This window comes from Leptosomus discolor, chromosome 4, assembly GCF_034619465.1.
Source record: "Leptosomus discolor isolate bLepDis1 chromosome 4, bLepDis1.hap2, whole genome shotgun sequence".
In the NCBI taxonomy this organism is placed as follows: Eukaryota; Metazoa; Chordata; class Aves; order Leptosomiformes; family Leptosomidae; genus Leptosomus; species Leptosomus discolor.
Window position 1 is genome coordinate 81,507,930 of NC_141394.1, and position 24,120 is coordinate 81,532,049.

At 58.8% G+C, this 24,120-nt stretch overlaps 8 protein-coding genes across 8 annotated transcripts; all 8 read left to right on the forward strand.

The window, feature by feature from the left end:
• Positions 1 to 157: 157 nt before the first annotated feature.
• LOC147415713 (inositol 1,4,5-trisphosphate receptor-interacting protein-like 1) lies at positions 158 to 2,818 on the forward strand. Its single transcript, XM_086464853.1, has 2 exons — positions 158 to 1,780; positions 2,660 to 2,818. Exons 1-2 carry the CDS (start codon positions 158 to 160, stop codon positions 2,816 to 2,818), a joined length of 1,782 nt encoding a protein of 593 aa, XP_086320979.1.
• A 352-nt stretch (positions 2,819 to 3,170) lies between these two features.
• Positions 3,171 to 5,832, forward strand: LOC147415714 (inositol 1,4,5-trisphosphate receptor-interacting protein-like 1). The gene is made up of 2 exons (XM_086464854.1): positions 3,171 to 4,793; positions 5,674 to 5,832. Exons 1-2 carry the CDS (start codon positions 3,171 to 3,173, stop codon positions 5,830 to 5,832), a joined length of 1,782 nt encoding a protein of 593 aa, XP_086320980.1.
• Positions 5,833 to 6,184: 352 nt separating this feature from the next.
• LOC147415715 (inositol 1,4,5-trisphosphate receptor-interacting protein-like 1) lies at positions 6,185 to 8,845 on the forward strand. The gene is made up of 2 exons (XM_086464855.1): positions 6,185 to 7,807; positions 8,687 to 8,845. Exons 1-2 carry the CDS (start codon positions 6,185 to 6,187, stop codon positions 8,843 to 8,845), a joined length of 1,782 nt encoding a protein of 593 aa, XP_086320981.1.
• Positions 8,846 to 9,197: 352 nt separating this feature from the next.
• Positions 9,198 to 11,859, forward strand: LOC147415716 (inositol 1,4,5-trisphosphate receptor-interacting protein-like 1). Its single transcript, XM_086464856.1, has 2 exons — positions 9,198 to 10,820; positions 11,701 to 11,859. Exons 1-2 carry the CDS (start codon positions 9,198 to 9,200, stop codon positions 11,857 to 11,859), a joined length of 1,782 nt encoding a protein of 593 aa, XP_086320982.1.
• A 352-nt stretch (positions 11,860 to 12,211) lies between these two features.
• LOC147415717 (inositol 1,4,5-trisphosphate receptor-interacting protein-like 1) lies at positions 12,212 to 14,872 on the forward strand. The gene is made up of 2 exons (XM_086464857.1): positions 12,212 to 13,834; positions 14,714 to 14,872. Exons 1-2 carry the CDS (start codon positions 12,212 to 12,214, stop codon positions 14,870 to 14,872), a joined length of 1,782 nt encoding a protein of 593 aa, XP_086320983.1.
• A 352-nt stretch (positions 14,873 to 15,224) lies between these two features.
• On the forward strand, positions 15,225 to 17,886 carry LOC147415718 (inositol 1,4,5-trisphosphate receptor-interacting protein-like 1). Its single transcript, XM_086464858.1, has 2 exons — positions 15,225 to 16,847; positions 17,728 to 17,886. Exons 1-2 carry the CDS (start codon positions 15,225 to 15,227, stop codon positions 17,884 to 17,886), a joined length of 1,782 nt encoding a protein of 593 aa, XP_086320984.1.
• A 352-nt stretch (positions 17,887 to 18,238) lies between these two features.
• LOC147415719 (inositol 1,4,5-trisphosphate receptor-interacting protein-like 1) lies at positions 18,239 to 21,568 on the forward strand. The gene is made up of 4 exons (XM_086464859.1): positions 18,239 to 18,459; positions 18,646 to 19,837; positions 21,225 to 21,410; positions 21,533 to 21,568. The coding sequence occupies exons 1-4, from the start codon at positions 18,239 to 18,241 to the stop codon at positions 21,566 to 21,568; spliced, it is 1,635 nt and encodes a 544-aa protein (XP_086320985.1).
• Positions 21,569 to 21,686: 118 nt separating this feature from the next.
• LOC147415720 (inositol 1,4,5-trisphosphate receptor-interacting protein-like 1) lies at positions 21,687 to 23,888 on the forward strand. The gene is made up of 2 exons (XM_086464860.1): positions 21,687 to 22,850; positions 23,730 to 23,888. The coding sequence occupies exons 1-2, from the start codon at positions 21,687 to 21,689 to the stop codon at positions 23,886 to 23,888; spliced, it is 1,323 nt and encodes a 440-aa protein (XP_086320986.1).
• The last annotated feature ends 232 nt before the right edge of the window (positions 23,889 to 24,120 follow it).

A 24,120-nucleotide genomic window follows, 5' to 3' on the forward strand; every position in this document is an offset into this window, starting at 1 on the left:
AGCACCTCGGGCAGGGCACGGTGCCGCTGCCACCGGGCTGGGGCTGGGTGCAGGCCTTGCTGCCTCCCCAGCTGCTTCCTATCCCCCTCTCCTACCTGCCCCCAGCTCCCTCCCTCCCAACCCCACTCAAACCCTTCTCTCCCTCCTTCTGCAGGCCATGGCTTACAAGACGATTGCAAGTTTCGTCGCCTTGTTTCTGGAAATCGTCTTCCTGCTCCCACTGATGGTCGGTGAAGGGTCGGATGAGGCCACGCCGGAGCAAATGCAGCTGCGTGCCCAGCAGCTGAGCCAGGAGATGACTCAGCTGCTGCAGGAGCTCAGCGAAAGGATCCATGAGCAGGCGACCCAGGAGCAGAGTCACACAGACTGGGGAGCCCTGCTCTTTGCTGTCTTGCGGCACTGGCAATTCTGGCTGGGTACTGCAGTCCTGGTTACGCTCATCTGGCTCTGCTGGTGGCTCAGGCAAAGAAGCAGAGACAAGATGAGCTCCATCAGTGAGACAGAGGAAGAAGGTTTGGAGGAGGAAGAAGGTTGGGAGGAGGAAGAAAGTGAAGATGAAGGTCCTAATGACAAGAGGGATCTGGACAGGATCTTTGCAAGATGCATACAGTGGCCAATGAAGAAGCTGGCGTGCAGGAGCCAGGTGGTGGAGGAGGTGGTGCAAAATCTCCTCAACGTCTTCCAAAAGATCTTGTCAGAAAGTTCGTTGCCGGTACCGTTACTGCAGTCCCCAATTGGGGTGGGTTGTGCCTTTGAAGGTTGGAGTCCCCTTGAGGAGGCCGAGGCTGTCTACTCCCTGCTCATGCCCCTGAAGCCCCCCGATGGGCACGCCTTCCACCTGGAGCTGGGCACCACGGGGGACATGCCGGCAAAGGACTCCCGCATCCGCGTGGACCTGCAGTGCACCTGCACCGGGGAGCAGCTGGTGGAGAACACGCTGTGCTTCCTCCACCACGCCAAGGAGAAGCTGCAGAGAAGTCAGGGTCCCAGCCTCCTTGGCACCTTCTGCACTGACTCCTACCTAGATGTGCACAAAACTGCCCTCTGGTTCCAGAAGTCGGTGAGGTCAGCCTGGGTGGCGTTGCCTTGGTCACGTCGCTACAAGATGGAGGTGCTGCCCTCCAGACGCTCCTGCAAGCTGCAGCTGACGAATGCCTCTGGGAGAACCTTCTTTGTTGAGATTCTGTTTGGGGTGCAGCAAGGCCGCTCAGACATCTTCCTGAGCAGTGAGGCTACAGAGGCCCTCTCCATCCCAAGCACAACATGGTCAGAGAGCTACGCTGTGGCAGAGGCCAAGTTCTTCAGGCATAGAGCCAGACAGGTCCCGCGTGGCAGCTGGCACCTCAAATGCCTGCACGTCTGCACCCGCGTCCTGCTGGGCACAGCCTTGTCCCCCTATAACTTCAAGACGGTTGTGATGCACCTCCTGACCACCACTCCCCTGTCAGGCTGGTGCAGGGGGCTGTTTCTGCCGCGGCTGGAGGATATCCTGCATTACGTGGGCACCTGCCTGGAGGAGAAACGCCTCAACCACTTCTTCTTTGGCAATGACAACATGCCCGGGGTGATAAGCTTACCCCCAGCCTTCCGGTCAGCCCAGCCACACAACCTCTTCCAGCACCTGCGGACGGATCCGGACGCCCACGCCCAGGCACTGCGTGAGTTCCACAAAATGCAAGATCGGCTCCTAAGCCTGCTCTTCTACGGCCATGAAGGGAGGCCTTCATGTGCCAAACGGACGTGCTTGCAGAGGTCCCAGCTGATGCCAGAGAGCCACCTCGTACAGAAGGGAAGAAGAGGGCAGAAGTCAGGACGCAGAGAGGAAAGGGAAAACCCTGTGCCACAGCCCTCTGCCAAGAGCAGCAGTGTTCTCCTCTCAACGGTGTCCTCAGCACAGCAGCCGGTGACGACTACAGCGCCGACAAAGGTGACAAATTCTGCCCTGTTTTCTGTTCACACCGGCTGTGACCCGGCCGGCCTTCCGCTTGGGCCCACCAGTTCTCGCCGGCAGCTCCATCTGGGCAGGGACCAAACCAGAGGCAGCCCTGATGTTGCCTCCCTGTGTTCGCTGGGGCCCGCATGGAGCATCTCCTCATCCTCCATGCTCCCCGGGGAGCTGGAGCCACAGAACCAAGCACACAGGACACGCAGAAGACACCGCTCGATTGACAGTGGGAAGTGCTGCTGTGCCTTTCCTCCACACCGAAAGCACCCTCTGAGCAGTCAGATCCCATGCAGCTGAAGAGGGGCCGTTGGAAGGAGGCTGGTGTCAGAGACTACCGTTGCCACCCGGACAGCAACTGCTCTCGTCTCTTCCACAGAGTCCGTTCCTTGTGGGAGTTTTCCATTGTGCAAAGTTGGCCACAAATGGCATTCTTTGAATAAATGCTCCATCTGAGTGAGTGTCTGTGCATCGCTTTGTCGGGCAGCGCGAGGCAGAGGCTGCTGACTACTCAGCTGCCACAGAGTCAGGGAGCATTTTGCAGAAGAGCAGACGCTCTACGCTCTGGCTTGGTCCATCTAGCCTCCACTGGTGCCTTGACCATGAGCTGCATGCAATGCTTAGGGAAAAAGTGTAAGAAAGAGCTGCACCACTGCTGTACGTCTGTGAGTTCACTGGGGCCAGGAGAAGAATCTGACCCTTCCTGACCCTCCCCAGGGAGTTAGTAAGACAGAAGCGAATGTCCTAGACCTGGAAAAGACAGTGCCTAGCAAGAGCTGTGAGTGGCTGAGCCGGGGTGTTGCTGAAGGCTGGGGCTGTTTGGCGGGCGTGCCTGTGATGTCATCTGGAGCCTGTGACGTCATCTGGAGCCTGTGACATCACAAATGATGAGTCACAATTGGACAGCAAATATAAGGGCGCCAACAGGCAGTGCTGTCCCAGGATAGCCTGGGCTAGCGGTGAGTGCGCACGCGGGTGGAGGCTGGGCTGGACGAGGGCCGGGGCAGAAATGCGGGTCCCAGAGCTCAGGCTGGGTTCTCACCCTGTCTTGAGGGCCCAGTCGCTCATGAGAGCACCTCGGGCAGGGCACGGTGCCGCTGCCACCGGGCTGGGGCTGGGTGCAGGCCTTGCTGCCTCCCCAGCTGCTTCCTATCCCCCTCTCCTACCTGCCCCCAGCTCCCTCCCTCCCAACCCCACTCAAACCCTTCTCTCCCTCCTTCTGCAGGCCATGGCTTACAAGACGATTGCAAGTTTCGTCGCCTTGTTTCTGGAAATCGTCTTCCTGCTCCCACTGATGGTCGGTGAAGGGTCGGATGAGGCCACGCCGGAGCAAATGCAGCTGCGTGCCCAGCAGCTGAGCCAGGAGATGGCTCAGCTGCTGCAGGAGCTCAGCGAAAGGATCCATGAGCAGGCGACCCAGGAGCAGAGTCACACAGACTGGGGAGCCCTGCTCTTTGCTGTCTTGCGGCACTGGCAATTCTGGCTGGGTACTGCAGTCCTGGTTACGCTCATCTGGCTCTGCTGGTGGCTCAGGCAAAGAAGCAGAGACAAGATGAGCTCCATCAGTGAGACAGAGGAAGAAGGTTTGGAGGAGGAAGAAGGTTGGGAGGAGGAAGAAAGTGAAGATGAAGGTCCTAATGACAAGAGGGATCTGGACAGGATCTTTGCAAGATGCATACAGTGGCCAATGAAGAAGCTGGCGTGCAGGAGCCAGGTGGTGGAGGAGGTGGTGCAAAATCTCCTCAACGTCTTCCAAAAGATCTTGTCAGAAAGTTCGTTGCCGGTACCGTTACTGCAGTCCCCAATTGGGGTGGGTTGTGCCTTTGAAGGTTGGAGTCCCCTTGAGGAGGCCGAGGCTGTCTACTCCCTGCTCATGCCCCTGAAGCCCCCCGATGGGCACGCCTTCCACCTGGAGCTGGGCACCACGGGGGACATGCCGGCAAAGGACTCCCGCATCCGCGTGGACCTGCAGTGCACCTGCACCGGGGAGCAGCTGGTGGAGAACACGCTGTGCTTCCTCCACCACGCCAAGGAGAAGCTGCAGAGAAGTCAGGGTCCCAGCCTCCTTGGCACCTTCTGCACTGACTCCTACCTAGATGTGCACAAAACTGCCCTCTGGTTCCAGAAGTCGGTGAGGTCAGCCTGGGTGGCGTTGCCTTGGTCACGTCGCTACAAGATGGAGGTGCTGCCCTCCAGACGCTCCTGCAAGCTGCAGCTGACGAATGCCTCTGGGAGAACCTTCTTTGTTGAGATTCTGTTTGGGGTGCAGCAAGGCCGCTCAGACATCTTCCTGAGCAGTGAGGCTACAGAAGCCCTCTCCATCCCAAGCACAACATGGTCAGAGAGCTACGCTGTGGCAGAGGCCAAGTTCTTCAGGCATAGAGCCAGACAGGTTCCGCGTGGCAGCTGGCACCACAAATGCCTGCACGTCTGCACCCGCGTCCTGCTGGGCACAGCCTTGTCCCCCTATAACTTCAAGACGGTTGTGATGCACCTCCTGACCACCACTCCCCTGTCAGGCTGGTGCAGGGGGCTGTTTCTGCCGCGGCTGGAGGATATCCTGCGTTACGTGGGCACCTGCCTGGAGGAGAAACGCCTCAACCACTTCTTCTTTGGCAATGACAACATGCCCGGGGTGATAAGCTTACCCCCAGCCTTCCGGTCAGCCCAGCCACACAACCTCTTCCAGCACCTGCGGACGGATCCGGACGCCCACGCCCAGGCACTGCGTGAGTTCCACAAAATGCAAGATCGGCTCCTAAGCCTGCTCTTCTACGGCCATGAAGGGAGGCCTTCATGTGCCAAACGGGCATGCTTGCAGAGGTCCCAGCTGATGCCAGAGAGCCACCTCGTACAGAAGGGAAGAAGAGGGCAGAAGTCAGGACGCAGAGAGGAAAGGGAAAACCCTGTGCCACAGCCCTCTGCCAAGAGCAGCAGTGTTCTCCTCTCAACGGTGTCCTCGGCACAGCAGCCGGTGACGACTACAGCGGCGACAAAGGGGACAAATTCCGCCCTGTTTTCTGTTCACACCGGCTGTGGCCCGGACGGCCTTCCGCTTGGGCCCACCAGTTCTCGCTGGCAGCTCCGTCTGGGCAGGGACCAAGCCAGAGGCAGCCCTGATGTTGCCTCCCTGTGTTCGCTGGGGCCCGCATGGAGAATCTCCTCATCCTCCATGCTCCCCGGGGAGCTGGAGCCACAGAACCAAGCACACAGGACACGCAGAAGACACCGCTCGATTGACAGTGGGAAGTGCTGCTGTGCCTTTCCTCCACACCGAAAGCACCCTCTGAGCAGTCAGATCCCATGCAGCTGAAGAGGGGCCGTTGGAAGGAGGCTGGTGTCAGAGACTGCCGTTGCCACCCGGACAGCAACTGCTCTCGCCTCTTCCACAGAGTCCGTTCCTTGTGGGAGCTTTCCATTGTGCAAAGTTGGCCACAAATGGCATTCTTTGAATAAATGCTGCATCTGAGTGAATGTCTGTGCATCGCTTTGTCGGGCAGCGCAAGGCAGAGGCTGCTGACTACTCAGCTGCCACAGAGTCAGGGAGCATTTTGCAGAAGAGCAGACGCTCTAGGCTCTGGCTTGGTCCATCTAGCCTCCACTGGTGCCTTGACCATGAGCTGCATGCAATGCTTAGGGAAAAAGTGTAAGAAAGAGCTGCACCACTGATGTACGTCTGTGAGTTCACTGGGGCCCAGGAGAAGAATCTGACCCTTCCTGACCCTCCCCAGGGAGTTAGTAAGACAGAAGCGAATGTCCTAGACCTGGAAAAGACAGTGCCTAGCAAGAGCTGTGAGTGGCTGAGCCGGGGTGTTGCTGAAGGCTGGGGCTGTTTGGCGGGCGTGCCTGTGATGTCATCTGGAGCCTGTGACGTCATCTGGAGCCTGTGACATCACAAATGATGAGTCACAATTGGACAGCAAATATAAGGGCGCCAACAGGCAGTGCTGTCCCAGGATAGCCTGGGCTAGCGGTGAGTGCGCACGCGGGTGGAGGCTGGGCTGGACGAGGGCCGGGGCAGAAATGCGGGTCCCAGAGCTCAGGCTGGGTTCTCACCCTGTCTTGAGGGCCCAGTCGCTCATGAGAGCACCTCGGGCAGGGCACGGTGCCGCTGCCACCGGGCTGGGGCTGGGTGCAGGCCTTGCTGCCTCCCCAGCTGCTTCCTATCCCCCTCTCCTACCTGCCCCCAGCTCCCTCCCTCCCAACCCCACTCAAACCTTTCTCTCCCTCCTTCTGCAGGCCATGGCTTACAAGACGATTGCATGTTTCGTCGCCTTGTTTCTGGAAATCGTCTTCCTGCTCCCACTGATGGTCGGTGAAGGGTCGGATGAGGCCACGCCGGAGCAAATGCAGCTGCGTGCCCAGCAGCTGAGCCAGGAGACGGCTCAGCTGGTGCAGGAGCTCAGCGAAAGGATCCATGAGCAGACGACCCAGGAGCAGAGTCACACAGACTGGGGAGCCCTGCTCTTTGCTGTCTTGCGGCACTGGCAATTCTGGCTGGGTACTGCAGTCCTGGTTACGCTCATCTGGCTGTGCTGGTGGCTCAGGCAAAGAAGCAGAGACAAGATGAGCTCCATCAGTGAGACAGAGGAAGAAGGTTTGGAGGAGGAAGAAGGTTGGGAGGAGGAAGAAAGTGAAGATGAAGGTCCTGATGACAAGAGGGATCTGGACAGGATCTTTGCAAGATGCATACAGTGGCCAATGAAGAAGCTGGCCTACAGGAGCCAGGTGGTGGAGGAGGTGGTGCAAAATCTCCTCGACGTCTTCCAAAAGATCTTGTCAGAAAGTTCGTTGCCGGTACCGCTACTGCAGTCTCCAGTTGGGGTGGGTTGTGCCTTTGAAGGTTGGAGTCCCCTTGAGGAGACCGAGGCTGTCTACTCCCTGCTCGTGCCCCTGAAGCCCCCCGATGGGCACGCCTTCCACCTGGAGCTGGGCACCACGGGGGACATGCCGGCAAAGGACTCCCGCATCCGTGTGGACCTGCAGTGCACCTGCACCGGGGAGCAGCTGGTGGAGAACACGCTGTGCTTCCTCCACCACGCCAAGGAGAAGCTGCAGAGAAGTCAGGGTCCCAGCCTCCTTGGCACCTTCTGCACTGACTCCTACCTAGATGTGCACAAAACTGCCCTCTGGTTCCAGAAGTCGGTGAGGTCAGCCTGGGTGGCGTTGCCTTGGTCACGTCGCTACAAGATGGAGGTGCTGCCCTCCAGACGCTCCTGCAAGCTGCAGCTGACGAATGCCTCTGGGAGAACCTTCTTTGTTGAGATTCTGTTTGGGGTGCAGCAAGGCCGCTCAGACATCTTCCTGAGCAGTGAGGCTACAGAGGCCCTCTCCATCCCAAGCACAACATGGTCAGAGAGCTACGCTGTGGCAGAGGCCAAGTTCTTCAGGCATAGAGCCAGACAGGTCCCGCGTGGCAGCTGGCACCTCAAATGCCTGCACGTCTGCACCCGCGTCCTGCTGGGCACAGCCTTGTCCCCCTATAACTTCAAGACGGTTGTGATGCACCTCCTGACCACCACTCCCCTGTCAGGCTGGTGCAGGGGGCTGTTTCTGCCGCGGCTGGAGGATATCCTGCATTACGTGGGCACCTGCCTGGAGGAGAAACGCCTCAACCACTTCTTCTTTGGCAATGACAACATGCCCGGGGTGATAAGCTTACCCCCAGCCTTCCGGTCAGCCCAGCCACACAACCTCTTCCAGCACCTGCGGACGGATCCGGACGCCCACGCCCAGGCACTGCGTGAGTTCCACAAAATGCAAGATCGGCTCCTAAGCCTGCTCTTCTACGGCCATGAAGGGAGGCCTTCATGTGCCAAACGGACGTGCTTGCAGAGGTCCCAGCTGATGCCAGAGAGCCACCTCGTACAGAAGGGAAGAAGAGGGCAGAAGTCAGGACGCAGAGAGGAAAGGGAAAACCCTGTGCCACAGCCCTCTGCCAAGAGCAGCAGTGTTCTCCTCTCAACGGTGTCCTCAGCACAGCAGCCGGTGACGACTACAGCGCCGACAAAGGTGACAAATTCCGCCCTGTTTTCTGTTCACACCGGCTGTGACCCGGACGGCCTTCCGCTTGGGCCCACCAGTTCTCGCCGGCAGCTCCATCTGGGCAGGGACCAAACCAGAGGCAGCCCTGATGTTGCCTCCCTGTGTTCGCTGGGGCCCGCATGGAGCATCTCCTCATCCTCCATGCTCCCCGGGGAGCTGGAGCCACAGAACCAAGCACACAGGACACGCAGAAGACACCGCTCGATTGACAGTGGGAAGTGCTGCTGTGCCTTTCCTCCACACCGAAAGCACCCTCTGAGCAGTCAGATCCCATGCAGCTGAAGAGGGGCCGTTGGAAGGAGGCTGGTGTCAGAGACTACCGTTGCCACCCGGACAGCAACTGCTCTCGTCTCTTCCACAGAGTCCGTTCCTTGTGGGAGTTTTCCATTGTGCAAAGTTGGCCACAAATGGCATTCTTTGAATAAATGCTCCATCTGAGTGAGTGTCTGTGCATCGCTTTGTCGGGCAGCGCGAGGCAGAGGCTGCTGACTACTCAGCTGCCACAGAGTCAGGGAGCATTTTGCAGAAGAGCAGACGCTCTACGCTCTGGCTTGGTCCATCTAGCCTCCACTGGTGCCTTGACCATGAGCTGCATGCAATGCTTAGGGAAAAAGTGTAAGAAAGAGCTGCACCACTGCTGTACGTCTGTGAGTTCACTGGGGCCAGGAGAAGAATCTGACCCTTCCTGACCCTCCCCAGGGAGTTAGTAAGACAGAAGCGAATGTCCTAGACCTGGAAAAGACAGTGCCTAGCAAGAGCTGTGAGTGGCTGAGCCGGGGTGTTGCTGAAGGCTGGGGCTGTTTGGCGGGCGTGCCTGTGATGTCATCTGGAGCCTGTGACGTCATCTGGAGCCTGTGACATCACAAATGATGAGTCACAATTGGACAGCAAATATAAGGGCGCCAACAGGCAGTGCTGTCCCAGGATAGCCTGGGCTAGCGGTGAGTGCGCACGCGGGTGGAGGCTGGGCTGGACGAGGGCCGGGGCAGAAATGCGGGTCCCAGAGCTCAGGCTGGGTTCTCACCCTGTCTTGAGGGCCCAGTCGCTCATGAGAGCACCTCGGGCAGGGCACGGTGCCGCTGCCACCGGGCTGGGGCTGGGTGCAGGCCTTGCTGCCTCCCCAGCTGCTTCCTATCCCCCTCTCCTACCTGCCCCCAGCTCCCTCCCTCCCAACCCCACTCAAACCCTTCTCTCCCTCCTTCTGCAGGCCATGGCTTACAAGACGATTGCAAGTTTCGTCGCCTTGTTTCTGGAAATCGTCTTCCTGCTCCCACTGATGGTCGGTGAAGGGTCGGATGAGGCCACGCCGGAGCAAATGCAGCTGCGTGCCCAGCAGCTGAGCCAGGAGATGACTCAGCTGCTGCAGGAGCTCAGCGAAAGGATCCATGAGCAGGCGACCCAGGAGCAGAGTCACACAGACTGGGGAGCCCTGCTCTTTGCTGTCTTGCGGCACTGGCAATTCTGGCTGGGTACTGCAGTCCTGGTTACGCTCATCTGGCTCTGCTGGTGGCTCAGGCAAAGAAGCAGAGACAAGATGAGCTCCATCAGTGAGACAGAGGAAGAAGGTTTGGAGGAGGAAGAAGGTTGGGAGGAGGAAGAAAGTGAAGATGAAGGTCCTAATGACAAGAGGGATCTGGACAGGATCTTTGCAAGATGCATACAGTGGCCAATGAAGAAGCTGGCGTGCAGGAGCCAGGTGGTGGAGGAGGTGGTGCAAAATCTCCTCAACGTCTTCCAAAAGATCTTGTCAGAAAGTTCGTTGCCGGTACCGTTACTGCAGTCCCCAATTGGGGTGGGTTGTGCCTTTGAAGGTTGGAGTCCCCTTGAGGAGGCCGAGGCTGTCTACTCCCTGCTCATGCCCCTGAAGCCCCCCGATGGGCACGCCTTCCACCTGGAGCTGGGCACCACGGGGGACATGCCGGCAAAGGACTCCCGCATCCGCGTGGACCTGCAGTGCACCTGCACCGGGGAGCAGCTGGTGGAGAACACGCTGTGCTTCCTCCACCACGCCAAGGAGAAGCTGCAGAGAAGTCAGGGTCCCAGCCTCCTTGGCACCTTCTGCACTGACTCCTACCTAGATGTGCACAAAACTGCCCTCTGGTTCCAGAAGTCGGTGAGGTCAGCCTGGGTGGCGTTGCCTTGGTCACGTCGCTACAAGATGGAGGTGCTGCCCTCCAGACGCTCCTGCAAGCTGCAGCTGACGAATGCCTCTGGGAGAACCTTCTTTGTTGAGATTCTGTTTGGGGTGCAGCAAGGCCGCTCAGACATCTTCCTGAGCAGTGAGGCTACAGAAGCCCTCTCCATCCCAAGCACAACATGGTCAGAGAGCTACGCTGTGGCAGAGGCCAAGTTCTTCAGGCATAGAGCCAGACAGGTTCCGCGTGGCAGCTGGCACCACAAATGCCTGCACGTCTGCACCCGCGTCCTGCTGGGCACAGCCTTGTCCCCCTATAACTTCAAGACGGTTGTGATGCACCTCCTGACCACCACTCCCCTGTCAGGCTGGTGCAGGGGGCTGTTTCTGCCGCGGCTGGAGGATATCCTGCGTTACGTGGGCACCTGCCTGGAGGAGAAACGCCTCAACCACTTCTTCTTTGGCAATGACAACATGCCCGGGGTGATAAGCTTACCCCCAGCCTTCCGGTCAGCCCAGCCACACAACCTCTTCCAGCACCTGCGGACGGATCCGGACGCCCACGCCCAGGCACTGCGTGAGTTCCACAAAATGCAAGATCGGCTCCTAAGCCTGCTCTTCTACGGCCATGAAGGGAGGCCTTCATGTGCCAAACGGGCGTGCTTGCAGAGGTCCCAGCTGATGCCAGAGAGCCACCTCGTACAGAAGGGAAGAAGAGGGCAGAAGTCAGGACGCAGAGAGGAAAGGGAAAACCCTGTGCCACAGCCCTCTGCCAAGAGCAGCAGTGTTCTCCTCTCAACGGTGTCCTCGGCACAGCAGCCGGTGACGACTACAGCGGCGACAAAGGGGACAAATTCCGCCCTGTTTTCTGTTCACACCGGCTGTGGCCCGGACGGCCTTCCGCTTGGGCCCACCAGTTCTCGCTGGCAGCTCCGTCTGGGCAGGGACCAAGCCAGAGGCAGCCCTGATGTTGCCTCCCTGTGTTCGCTGGGGCCCGCATGGAGAATCTCCTCATCCTCCATGCTCCCCGGGGAGCTGGAGCCACAGAACCAAGCACACAGGACACGCAGAAGACACCGCTCGATTGACAGTGGGAAGTGCTGCTGTGCCTTTCCTCCACACCGAAAGCACCCTCTGAGCAGTCAGATCCCATGCAGCTGAAGAGGGGCCGTTGGAAGGAGGCTGGTGTCAGAGACTGCCGTTGCCACCCGGACAGCAACTGCTCTCGCCTCTTCCACAGAGTCCGTTCCTTGTGGGAGCTTTCCATTGTGCAAAGTTGGCCACAAATGGCATTCTTTGAATAAATGCTGCATCTGAGTGAATGTCTGTGCATCGCTTTGTCGGGCAGCGCAAGGCAGAGGCTGCTGACTACTCAGCTGCCACAGAGTCAGGGAGCATTTTGCAGAAGAGCAGACGCTCTAGGCTCTGGCTTGGTCCATCTAGCCTCCACTGGTGCCTTGACCATGAGCTGCATGCAATGCTTAGGGAAAAAGTGTAAGAAAGAGCTGCACCACTGATGTACGTCTGTGAGTTCACTGGGGCCCAGGAGAAGAATCTGACCCTTCCTGACCCTCCCCAGGGAGTTAGTAAGACAGAAGCGAATGTCCTAGACCTGGAAAAGACAGTGCCTAGCAAGAGCTGTGAGTGGCTGAGCCGGGGTGTTGCTGAAGGCTGGGGCTGTTTGGCGGGCGTGCCTGTGATGTCATCTGGAGCCTGTGACGTCATCTGGAGCCTGTGACATCACAAATGATGAGTCACAATTGGACAGCAAATATAAGGGCGCCAACAGGCAGTGCTGTCCCAGGATAGCCTGGGCTAGCGGTGAGTGCGCACGCGGGTGGAGGCTGGGCTGGACGAGGGCCGGGGCAGAAATGCGGGTCCCAGAGCTCAGGCTGGGTTCTCACCCTGTCTTGAGGGCCCAGTCGCTCATGAGAGCACCTCGGGCAGGGCACGGTGCCGCTGCCACCGGGCTGGGGCTGGGTGCAGGCCTTGCTGCCTCCCCAGCTGCTTCCTATCCCCCTCTCCTACCTGCCCCCAGCTCCCTCCCTCCCAACCCCACTCAAACCTTTCTCTCCCTCCTTCTGCAGGCCATGGCTTACAAGACGATTGCATGTTTCGTCGCCTTGTTTCTGGAAATCGTCTTCCTGCTCCCACTGATGGTCGGTGAAGGGTCGGATGAGGCCACGCCGGAGCAAATGCAGCTGCGTGCCCAGCAGCTGAGCCAGGAGACGGCTCAGCTGGTGCAGGAGCTCAGCGAAAGGATCCATGAGCAGACGACCCAGGAGCAGAGTCACACAGACTGGGGAGCCCTGCTCTTTGCTGTCTTGCGGCACTGGCAATTCTGGCTGGGTACTGCAGTCCTGGTTACGCTCATCTGGCTGTGCTGGTGGCTCAGGCAAAGAAGCAGAGACAAGATGAGCTCCATCAGTGAGACAGAGGAAGAAGGTTTGGAGGAGGAAGAAGGTTGGGAGGAGGAAGAAAGTGAAGATGAAGGTCCTGATGACAAGAGGGATCTGGACAGGATCTTTGCAAGATGCATACAGTGGCCAATGAAGAAGCTGGCCTACAGGAGCCAGGTGGTGGAGGAGGTGGTGCAAAATCTCCTCGACGTCTTCCAAAAGATCTTGTCAGAAAGTTCGTTGCCGGTACCGCTACTGCAGTCTCCAGTTGGGGTGGGTTGTGCCTTTGAAGGTTGGAGTCCCCTTGAGGAGACCGAGGCTGTCTACTCCCTGCTCGTGCCCCTGAAGCCCCCCGATGGGCACGCCTTCCACCTGGAGCTGGGCACCACGGGGGACATGCCGGCAAAGGACTCCCGCATCCGTGTGGACCTGCAGTGCACCTGCACCGGGGAGCAGCTGGTGGAGAACACGCTGTGCTTCCTCCACCACGCCAAGGAGAAGCTGCAGAGAAGTCAGGGTCCCAGCCTCCTTGGCACCTTCTGCACTGACTCCTACCTAGATGTGCACAAAACTGCCCTCTGGTTCCAGAAGTCGGTGAGGTCAGCCTGGGTGGCGTTGCCTTGGTCACGTCGCTACAAGATGGAGGTGCTGCCCTCCAGACGCTCCTGCAAGCTGCAGCTGACGAATGCCTCTGGGAGAACCTTCTTTGTTGAGATTCTGTTTGGGGTGCAGCAAGGCCGCTCAGACATCTTCCTGAGCAGTGAGGCTACAGAGGCCCTCTCCATCCCAAGCACAACATGGTCAGAGAGCTACGCTGTGGCAGAGGCCAAGTTCTTCAGGCATAGAGCCAGACAGGTCCCGCGTGGCAGCTGGCACCTCAAATGCCTGCACGTCTGCACCCGCGTCCTGCTGGGCACAGCCTTGTCCCCCTATAACTTCAAGACGGTTGTGATGCACCTCCTGACCACCACTCCCCTGTCAGGCTGGTGCAGGGGGCTGTTTCTGCCGCGGCTGGAGGATATCCTGCATTACGTGGGCACCTGCCTGGAGGAGAAACGCCTCAACCACTTCTTCTTTGGCAATGACAACATGCCCGGGGTGATAAGCTTACCCCCAGCCTTCCGGTCAGCCCAGCCACACAACCTCTTCCAGCACCTGCGGACGGATCCGGACGCCCACGCCCAGGCACTGCGTGAGTTCCACAAAATGCAAGATCGGCTCCTAAGCCTGCTCTTCTACGGCCATGAAGGGAGGCCTTCATGTGCCAAACGGACGTGCTTGCAGAGGTCCCAGCTGATGCCAGAGAGCCACCTCGTACAGAAGGGAAGAAGAGGGCAGAAGTCAGGACGCAGAGAGGAAAGGGAAAACCCTGTGCCACAGCCCTCTGCCAAGAGCAGCAGTGTTCTCCTCTCAACGGTGTCCTCAGCACAGCAGCCGGTGACGACTACAGCGCCGACAAAGGTGACAAATTCCGCCCTGTTTTCTGTTCACACCGGCTGTGACCCGGACGGCCTTCCGCTTGGGCCCACCAGTTCTCGCCGGCAGCTCCATCTGGGCAGGGACCAAACCAGAGGCAGCCCTGATGTTGCCTCCCTGTGTTCGCTGGGGCCCGCATGGAGCATCTCCTCATCCTCCATGCTCCCCGGGGAGCTGGAGCCACAGAACCAAGCACACAGGACACGCAGAAGACACCGCTCGATTGACAGTGGGAAGTGCTGCTGTGCCTTTCCTCCACACCGAAAGCACCCTCTGAGCAGTCAGATCCCATGCAGCTGAAGAGGGGCCGTTGGAAGGAGGCTGGTGTCAGAGACTACCGTTGCCACCCGGACAGCAACTGCTCTCGTCTCTTCCACAGAGTCCGTTCCTTGTGGGAGTTTTCCATTGTGCAAAGTTGGCCACAAATGGCATTCTTTGAATAAATGCTCCATCTGAGTGAGTGTCTGTGCATCGCTTTGTCGGGCAGCGCGAGGCAGAGGCTGCTGACTACTCAGCTGCCACAGAGTCAGGGAGCATTTTGCAGAAGAGCAGACGCTCTACGCTCTGGCTTGGTCCATCTAGCCTCCACTGGTGCCTTGACCATGAGCTGCATGCAATGCTTAGGGAAAAAGTGTAAGAAAGAGCTGCACCACTGATGTACGTCTGTGAGTTCACTGGGGCCAGGAGAAGAATCTGACCCTTCCTGACCCTCCCCAGGGAGTTAGTAAGACAGAAGCGAATGTCCTAGACCTGGAAAAGACAGTGCCTAGCAAGAGCTGTGAGTGGCTGAGCCGGGGTGTTGCTGAAGGCTGGGGCTGTTTGGCGGGCGTGCCTGTGATGTCATCTGGAGCCTGTGACGTCATCTGGAGCCTGTGACATCACAAATGATGAGTCACAATTGGACAGCAAATATAAGGGCGCCAACAGGCAGTGCTGTCCCAGGATAGCCTGGGCTAGCGGTGAGTGCGCACGCGGGTGGAGGCTGGGCTGGACGAGGGCCGGGGCAGAAATGCGGGTCCCAGAGCTCAGGCTGGGTTCTCACCCTGTCTTGAGGGCCCAGTCGCTCATGAGAGCACCTCGGGCAGGGCACGGTGCCGCTGCCACCGGGCTGGGGCTGGGTGCAGGCCTTGCTGCCTCCCCAGCTGCTTCCTATCCCCCTCTCCTACCTGCCCCCAGCTCCCTCCCTCCCAACCCCACTCAAACCCTTCTCTCCCTCCTTCTGCAGGCCATGGCTTACAAGACGATTGCAAGTTTCGTCGCCTTGTTTCTGGAAATCGTCTTCCTGCTCCCACTGATGGTCGGTGAAGGGTCGGATGAGGCCACGCCGGAGCAAATGCAGCTGCGTGCCCAGCAGCTGAGCCAGGAGATGACTCAGCTGCTGCAGGAGCTCAGCGAAAGGATCCATGAGCAGGCGACCCAGGAGCAGAGTCACACAGACTGGGGAGCCCTGCTCTTTGCTGTCTTGCGGCACTGGCAATTCTGGCTGGGTACTGCAGTCCTGGTTACGCTCATCTGGCTCTGCTGGTGGCTCAGGCAAAGAAGCAGAGACAAGATGAGCTCCATCAGTGAGACAGAGGAAGAAGGTTTGGAGGAGGAAGAAGGTTGGGAGGAGGAAGAAAGTGAAGATGAAGGTCCTAATGACAAGAGGGATCTGGACAGGATCTTTGCAAGATGCATACAGTGGCCAATGAAGAAGCTGGCGTGCAGGAGCCAGGTGGTGGAGGAGGTGGTGCAAAATCTCCTCAACGTCTTCCAAAAGATCTTGTCAGAAAGTTCGTTGCCGGTACCGTTACTGCAGTCCCCAATTGGGGTGGGTTGTGCCTTTGAAGGTTGGAGTCCCCTTGAGGAGGCCGAGGCTGTCTACTCCCTGCTCATGCCCCTGAAGCCCCCCGATGGGCACGCCTTCCACCTGGAGCTGGGCACCACGGGGGACATGCCGGCAAAGGACTCCCGCATCCGCGTGGACCTGCAGTGCACCTGCACCGGGGAGCAGCTGGTGGAGAACACGCTGTGCTTCCTCCACCACGCCAAGTCGAAGCTGCAGAGAAGTCAGGGTCCCAGCCTCCTTGGCACCTTCTGCACTGACTCCTACCTAGATGTGCACAAAACTGCCCTCTGGTTCCAGAAGTCGGTGAGGTCAGCCTGGGTGGCGTTGCCTTGGTCACGTCGCTACAAGATGGAGGTGCTGCCCTCCAGACGCTCCTGCAAGCTGCAGCTGACGAATGCCTCTGGGAGAACCTTCTTTGTTGAGATTCTGTTTGGGGTGCAGCAAGGCCGCTCAGACATCTTCCTGAGCAGTGAGGCTACAGAAGCCCTCTCCATCCCAAGCACAACATGGTCAGAGAGCTACGCTGTGGCAGAGGCCAAGTTCTTCAGGCATAGAGCCAGACAGGTTCCGCGTGGCAGCTGGCACCACAAATGCCTGCACGTCTGCACCCGCGTCCTGCTGGGCACAGCCTTGTCCCCCTATAACTTCAAGACGGTTGTGATGCACCTCCTGACCACCACTCCCCTGTCAGGCTGGTGCAGGGGGCTGTTTCTGCCGCGGCTGGAGGATATCCTGCGTTACGTGGGCACCTGCCTGGAGGAGAAACGCCTCAACCACTTCTTCTTTGGCAATGACAACATGCCCGGGGTGATAAGCTTACCCCCAGCCTTCCGGTCAGCCCAGCCACACAACCTCTTCCAGCACCTGCGGACGGATCCGGACGCCCACGCCCAGGCACTGCGTGAGTTCCACAAAATGCAAGATCGGCTCCTAAGCCTGCTCTTCTACGGCCATGAAGGGAGGCCTTCATGTGCCAAACGGGCGTGCTTGCAGAGGTCCCAGCTGATGCCAGAGAGCCACCTCGTACAGAAGGGAAGAAGAGGGCAGAAGTCAGGACGCAGAGAGGAAAGGGAAAACCCTGTGCCACAGCCCTCTGCCAAGAGCAGCAGTGTTCTCCTCTCAACGGTGTCCTCGGCACAGCAGCCGGTGACGACTACAGCGGCGACAAAGGTGACAAATTCCGCCCTGTTTTCTGTTCACACCGGCTGTGGCCCGGACGGCCTTCCGCTTGGGCCCACCAGTTCTCGCTGGCAGCTCCGTCTGGGCAGGGACCAAGCCAGAGGCAGCCCTGATGTTGCCTCCCTGTGTTCGCTGGGGCCCGCATGGAGAATCTCCTCATCCTCCATGCTCCCCGGGGAGCTGGAGCCACAGAACCAAGCACACAGGACACGCAGAAGACACCGCTCGATTGACAGTGGGAAGTGCTGCTGTGCCTTTCCTCCACACCGAAAGCACCCTCTGAGCAGTCAGATCCCATGCAGCTGAAGAGGGGCCGTTGGAAGGAGGCTGGTGTCAGAGACTGCCGTTGCCACCCGGACAGCAACTGCTCTCGCCTCTTCCACAGAGTCCGTTCCTTGTGGGAGCTTTCCATTGTGCAAAGTTGGCCACAAATGGCATTCTTTGAATAAATGCTGCATCTGAGTGAATGTCTGTGCATCGCTTTGTCGGGCAGCGCAAGGCAGAGGCTGCTGACTACTCAGCTGCCACAGAGTCAGGGAGCATTTTGCAGAAGAGCAGACGCTCTAGGCTCTGGCTTGGTCCATCTAGCCTCCACTGGTGCCTTGACCATGAGCTGCATGCAATGCTTAGGGAAAAAGTGTAAGAAAGAGCTGCACCACTGATGTACGTCTGTGAGTTCACTGGGGCCCAGGAGAAGAATCTGACCCTTCCTGACCCTCCCCAGGGAGTTAGTAAGACAGAAGCGAATGTCCTAGACCTGGAAAAGACAGTGCCTAGCAAGAGCTGTGAGTGGCTGAGCCGGGGTGTTGCTGAAGGCTGGGGCTGTTTGGCGGGCGTGCCTGTGATGTCATCTGGAGCCTGTGACGTCATCTGGAGCCTGTGACATCACAAATGATGAGTCACAATTGGACAGCAAATATAAGGGCGCCAACAGGCAGTGCTGTCCCAGGATAGCCTGGGCTAGCGGTGAGTGCGCACGCGGGTGGAGGCTGGGCTGGACGAGGGCCGGGGCAGAAATGCGGGTCCCAGAGCTCAGGCTGGGTTCTCACCCTGTCTTGAGGGCCCAGTCGCTCATGAGAGCACCTCGGGCAGGGCACGGTGCCGCTGCCACCGGGCTGGGGCTGGGTGCAGGCCTTGCTGCCTCCCCAGCTGCTTCCTATCCCCCTCTCCTACCTGCCCCCAGCTCCCTCCCTCCCAACCCCACTCAAACCCTTCTCTCCCTCCTTCTGCAGGCCATGGCTTACAAGATGATTGCAAGTTTCGTCGCCTTGTTTCTGGAAATCGTCTTCCTGCTCCCACTGATGGTCGGTGAAGGGTCGGATGAGGCCACGCCGGAGCAAATGCAGCTGCGTGCCCAGCTGCTGCAGGAGCTCAGCGAAAGGATCCATGAGCAGGCGACCCAGGAGCAGAGTCACACAGACTGGGGAGCCCTGCTCTTTGCTGTCTTGCGGCATTGGCAAATCTGGCTGGGTACTGCAGTCCTGGTTACGCTCGTCTGGCTCTGCTGGTGGCTCAGGCAAAGAAGCAGAGACAAGATGAGCTCCATCAGTGAGACAGAGGAAGAAGGTTTGGAGGAGGAAGAAGGTTGGGAGGAGGAAGAAAGTGAAGATGAAGGTCCTGATGACAAGAGGGATCTGGACAGGATCTTTGCAAGATGCATACAGTGGCCAATGAAGAAGCTGGCCTACAGGAGCCAGATGGTGGAGGAGGTGGTGCAAAATCTCCTCAACGTCTTCCAAAAGATCTTGTCAGAAAGTTCGTTGCCGGTACCGCTACTGCAGTCCCCAATTGGGGTGGGTTGTGCCTTTGAAGGTTGGAGTCCCCTTGAGGAGACCGAGGCTGTCTACTCCCTGCTCGTGCCCCTGAAGCCCCCCGATGGGCACGCCTTCCACCTGGAGCTGGGCACCACGGGGGACATGCCGGCAAAGGACTCCCGCATCCGTGTGGACCTGCAGTGCACCTGCACCGGGGAGCAGCTGGTGGAGAATACGCTGTGCTTCCTCCACCACGCCAAGTCGAAGCTGCAGAGAAGTCAGGGTCCCAGCCTCCTTGGCACCTTCTGCACTGACTCCTACCTAGATGTGCACAAAACTGCCCTCTGGTTCCAGAAGTCGGTGAGGTCAGCCTGGGTGGCGTTGCCTTGGTCACGTCGCTACAAGATGGAGGTGCTGCCCTCCAGACGCTCCTGCAAGCTGCAGCTGACGAATGCCTCTGGGAGAACCTTCTTTGTTGAGATTCTGTTTCGGGTGCAGCAAGGCCGCTCAGACATCTTCCTGAGCAGTGAGGCTACAGAGGCCCTCTCCATCCCAAGCACAACATGGTCAGAGAGCTACGCTGTGGCAGAGGCCAAGTTCTTCAGGCATAGAGCCAGACAGGTCCCGCGTGGCAGCTGGCACCACAAATGCCTGCACGTCTGCACCCGCGTCCTGCTGGGCACAGCCTTGTCCCCCTATAACTTCAAGACGGTTGTGATGCACCTCCTGACCACCACTCCCCTGTCAGGCTGGTGCAGGGGGCTGTTTCTGCCGCGGCTGGAGGATATCCTGCGTTACGTGGGCACCTGCCTGGAGGAGAAACGCCTCAACCACTTCTTCTTTGGCAATGACAACATGCCCGGGGTGATAAGCTTGCCCCCAGCCTTCCGATCAGCCCAGCCACACAACCTCTTCCAGCACCTGCGGACGGATCCGGACGCCCACGCCCAGGCACTGCGTGAGTTCCACAAAATGCAAGATCGGCTCCTAAGCCTGCTCTTCTACGGCCATGAAGGGAGGCCTTCATGTGCCAAACGGACGTGCTTGCAGAGGTCCCAGCTGATGCCAGAGAGCCACCTCGTACAGAAGGGAAGAAGAGGGCAGAAGTCAGGACGCAGAGAGGAAAGGGAAAACCCTGTGCCACAGCCCTCTGCCAAGAGCAGCAGTGTTCTCCTCTCAACGGTGTCCTCAGCACAGCAGCCGGTGACGACTACAGCGGCGACAAAGGGGACAAATTCCGCCCTGTTTTCTGTTCACACCGGCTGTGGCCCAGACGGCCTTCCGCTTGGGCCCACCAGTTCTCGCTGGCAGCTCCGTCTGGGCAGGGATCAAGCCAAAGGCAGCCCTGATGTTGCCTCCCTGTGTTCGCTGGGGCCCGCGTGGAGCATCTCCTCATCCTCCATGCTCCCCGGGGAGCTGGAGCCACAGAACCAAGCACACAGGACACGCAGAAGACACCGCTCGATTGACAGTGGGAAGTGCTGCTGTGCCTTTCCTCCACACCGAAAGCACCCTCTGAGCAGTCAGATCCCATGCAGCTGAAGAGGGGCCGTTGGAAGGAGGCTGGTGTCAGAGACTACCGTTGCCACCCGGACAGCAACTGCTCTCGTCTCTTCCACAGAGTCCGTTCCTTGTGGGAGTTTTCCATTGTGCAAAGTTGGCCACAAATGGCATTCTTTGAATAAATGCTCCATCTGAGTGAGTGTCTGTGCATCGCTTTGTCGGGCAGCGCGAGGCAGAGGCTGCTGACTACTCAGCTGCCACAGAGTCAGGGAGCATTTTGCAGAAGAGCAGACGCTCTACGCTCTGGCTTGGTCCATCTAGCCTCCACTGGTGCCTTGACCATGAGCTGCATGCAATGCTTAGGGAAAAAGTGTAAGAAAGAGCTGCACCACTGATGTACGTCTGTGAGTTCACTGGGGCCAGGAGAAGAATCTGACCCTTCCTGACCCTCCCCAGGGAGTTAGTAAGACAGAAGCGAATGTCCTAGACCTGGAAAAGACAGTGCCTAGCAAGAGCTGTGAGTGGCTGAGCCGGGGTGTTGCTGAAGGCTGGGGCTGTTTGGCGGGCGTGCCTGTGATGTCATCTGGAGCCTGTGACGTCATCTGGAGCCTGTGACATCACAAATGATGAGTCACAATTGGACAGCAAATATAAGGGCGCCAACAGGCAGTGCTGTCCCAGGATAGCCTGGGCTAGCGGTGAGTGCGCACGCGGGTGGAGGCTGGGCTGGACGAGGGCCGGGGCAGAAATGCGGGTCCCAGAGCTCAGGCTGGGTTCTCACCCTGTCTTGAGGGCCCAGTCGCTCATGAGAGCACCTCGGGCAGGGCACGGTGCCGCTGCCACCGGGCTGGGGCTGGGTGCAGGCCTTGCTGCCTCCCCAGCTGCTTCCTATCCCCCTCTCCTACCTGCCCCCAGCTCCCTCCCTCCCAACCCCACTCAAACCCTTCTCTCCCTCCTTCTGCAGGCCATGGCTTACAAGACGATTGCAAGTTTCGTCGCCTTGTTTCTGGAAATCGTCTTCCTGCTCCCACTGATGGTCGGTGAAGGGTCGGATGAGGCCACGCCGGAGCAAATGCAGCTGCGTGCCCAGCAGCTGAGCCAGGAGACGGCTCAGCTGCTGCAGGAGCTCAGCGAAAGGATCCATGAGCAGGCGACCCAGGAGCAGAGTCACACAGACTGGGGAGCCCTGCTCTTTGCTGTCTTGCGGCACTGGCAATTCTGGCTGGGTACTGCAGTCCTGGTTACGCTCATCTGGCTCTGCTGGTGGCTCAGGCAAAGAAGCAGAGACAAGATGAGCTCCATCAGTGAGACAGAGGAAGAAGGTTTGGAGGAGGAAGAAGGTTGGGAGGAGGAAGAAAGTGAAGATGAAGGTCCTAATGACAAGAGGGATCTGGACAGGATCTTTGCAAGATGCATACAGTGGCCAATGAAGAAGCTGGCGTGCAGGAGCCAGGTGGTGGAGGAGGTGGTGCAAAATCTCCTCAACGTCTTCCAAAAGATCTTGTCAGAAAGTTCGTTGCCGGTACCGCTACTGCAGTCCCCAATTGGGGTGGGTTGTGCCTTTGAAGGTTGGAGTCCCCTTGAGGAGGCCGAGGCTGTCTACTCCCTGCTCGTGCCCCTGAAGCCCCCCGATGGGCACGCCTTCCACCTGGAGCTGGGCACCACGGGGGACATGCCGGCAAAGGACTCCCGCATCCGCGTGGACCTGCAGTGCACCTGCACCGGGGAGCAGCTGGTGGAGAACACGCTGTGCTTCCTCCACCACGCCAAGTCGAAGCTGCAGAGAAGTCAGGGTCCCAGCCTCCTTGGCACCTTCTGCACTGACTCCTACCTAGATGTGCACAAAACTGCCCTCTGGTTCCAGAAGTCGGTGAGGTCAGCCTGGGTGGCGTTGCCTTGGTCACGTCGCTACAAGATGGAGGTGCTGCCCTCCAGACGCTCCTGCAAGCTGCAGGTGACGAATGCCTCTGGGAGAACCTTCTTTGTTGAGATTCTGTTTCGGGTGCAGCAAGGCCGCTCAGACATCTTCCTGAGCAGTGAGGCTACAGAAGCCCTCTCCATCCCAAGCACAACATGGTCAGAGAGCTACGCTGTGGCAGAGGCCAAGTTCTTCAGGCATAGAGCCAGACAGGTCCCGCGTGGCAGCTGGCACCACAAATGCCTGCACGTCTGCACCCGCGTCCTGCTGGGCACAGCCTTGTCCCCCTATAACTTCAAGACGGTTGTGATGCACCTCCTGACCACCACTCCCCTGTCAGGCTGGTGCAGGGGGCTGTTTCTGCCGCGGCTGGAGGATATCCTGCGTTACGTGGGCACCTGCCTGGAGGAGAAACGCCTCAACCACTTCTTCTTTGGCAATGACAACATGCCCGGGGTGATAAGCTTGCCCCCAGCCTTCCGGTCAGCCCAGCCACACAACCTCTTCCAGCACCTGCGGACGGATCCGGACGCCCACGCCCAGGCACTGCGTGAGTTCCACAAAATGCAAGATCGGCTCCTAAGCCTGCTCTTCTACGGCCATGAAGGGAGGCCTTCATGCGCCAAACGGGCATGCTTGCAGAGGTCCCAGCTGATGCCAGAGAGCCACCTCGTAGAGGAGGGAAGAAGAGGGCAGAAGTCAGGACGCAGAGAGGAAAGGGAAAACCCTGTGCCACAGCCCTCTGCCAAGAGCAGCAGTGTTCTCCTCTCAACGGTGTCCTCGGCACAGCAGCTGGTGACGACTACAGCGCCGACAAAGGTGACAAATTCCGCCCTGTTTTCTGTTCACACCGGCTGTGACCCGGACGGCCTTCCGCTTGGGCCCACCAGTTCTCGCCGGCAGCTCCATCTGGGCAGGGACCAAACCAGAGGCAGCCCTGATGTTGCCTCCCTGTGTTCGCTGGGGCCCGCATGGAGCATCTCCTCATCCTCCATGCTCCCCGGGGAGCTGGAGCCACAGAACCAAGCACACAGGACACGCAGAAGACACCGCTCGATTGACAGTGGGAAGTGCTGCTGTGCCTTTCCTCCACACCGAAAGCACCCTCTGAGCAGTCAGATCCCATGCAGCTGAAGAGGGGCCGTTGGAAGGAGGCTGGCGTCAGAGACTACCGTTGCCACCCGGACAGCAACTGCTCTCGTCTCTTCCACAGAGTCCGTTCCTTGTGGGAGTTTTCCATTGTGCAAAGTTGGCCACAAATGGCATTCTTTGAATAAATGCTCCATCTGAGTGAGTGTCTGTGCATCGCTTTGTCGGGCAGCGCGAGGCAGAGGCTGCTGACTACTCAGCTGCCACAGAGTCAGGGAGCATTTTGCAGAAGAGCAGACGCTCTACGCTCTGGCTTGGTCCATCTAGCCTCCACTGGTGCCTTGACCATGAGCTGCATGCAATGCTTAGGGAAAAAGTGTAAGAAAGAGCTGCACCACTGATGTACGTCTGTGAGTTCACTGGGGCCAGGAGAAGAATCTGACCCTTCCTGACCCTCCCCAGGGAGTTAGTAAGACAGAAGCGAATGTCCTAGACCTGGAAAAGACAGTGCCTAGCAAGAGCTGTGAGTGGCTGAGCCGGGGTGTTGCTGAAGGCTGGGGCTGTTTGGCGGGCGTGCCTGTGATGTCATCTGGAGCCTGTGACGTCATCTGGAGCCTGTGACATCACAAATGATGAGTCACAATTGGACAGCAAATATAAGGGCGCCAACAGGCAGTGCTGTCCCAGGATAGCCTGGGCTAGCGGTGAGTGCGCACGCGGGTGGAGGCTGGGCTGGACGAGGGCCGGGGCAGAAATGCGGGTCCCAGAGCTCAGGCTGGGTTCTCACCCTGCCTTGAGGGCCCAGTCGCTCATGAGAGCACCTCGGGCAGGGCACGGTGCCGCTGCCACCGGG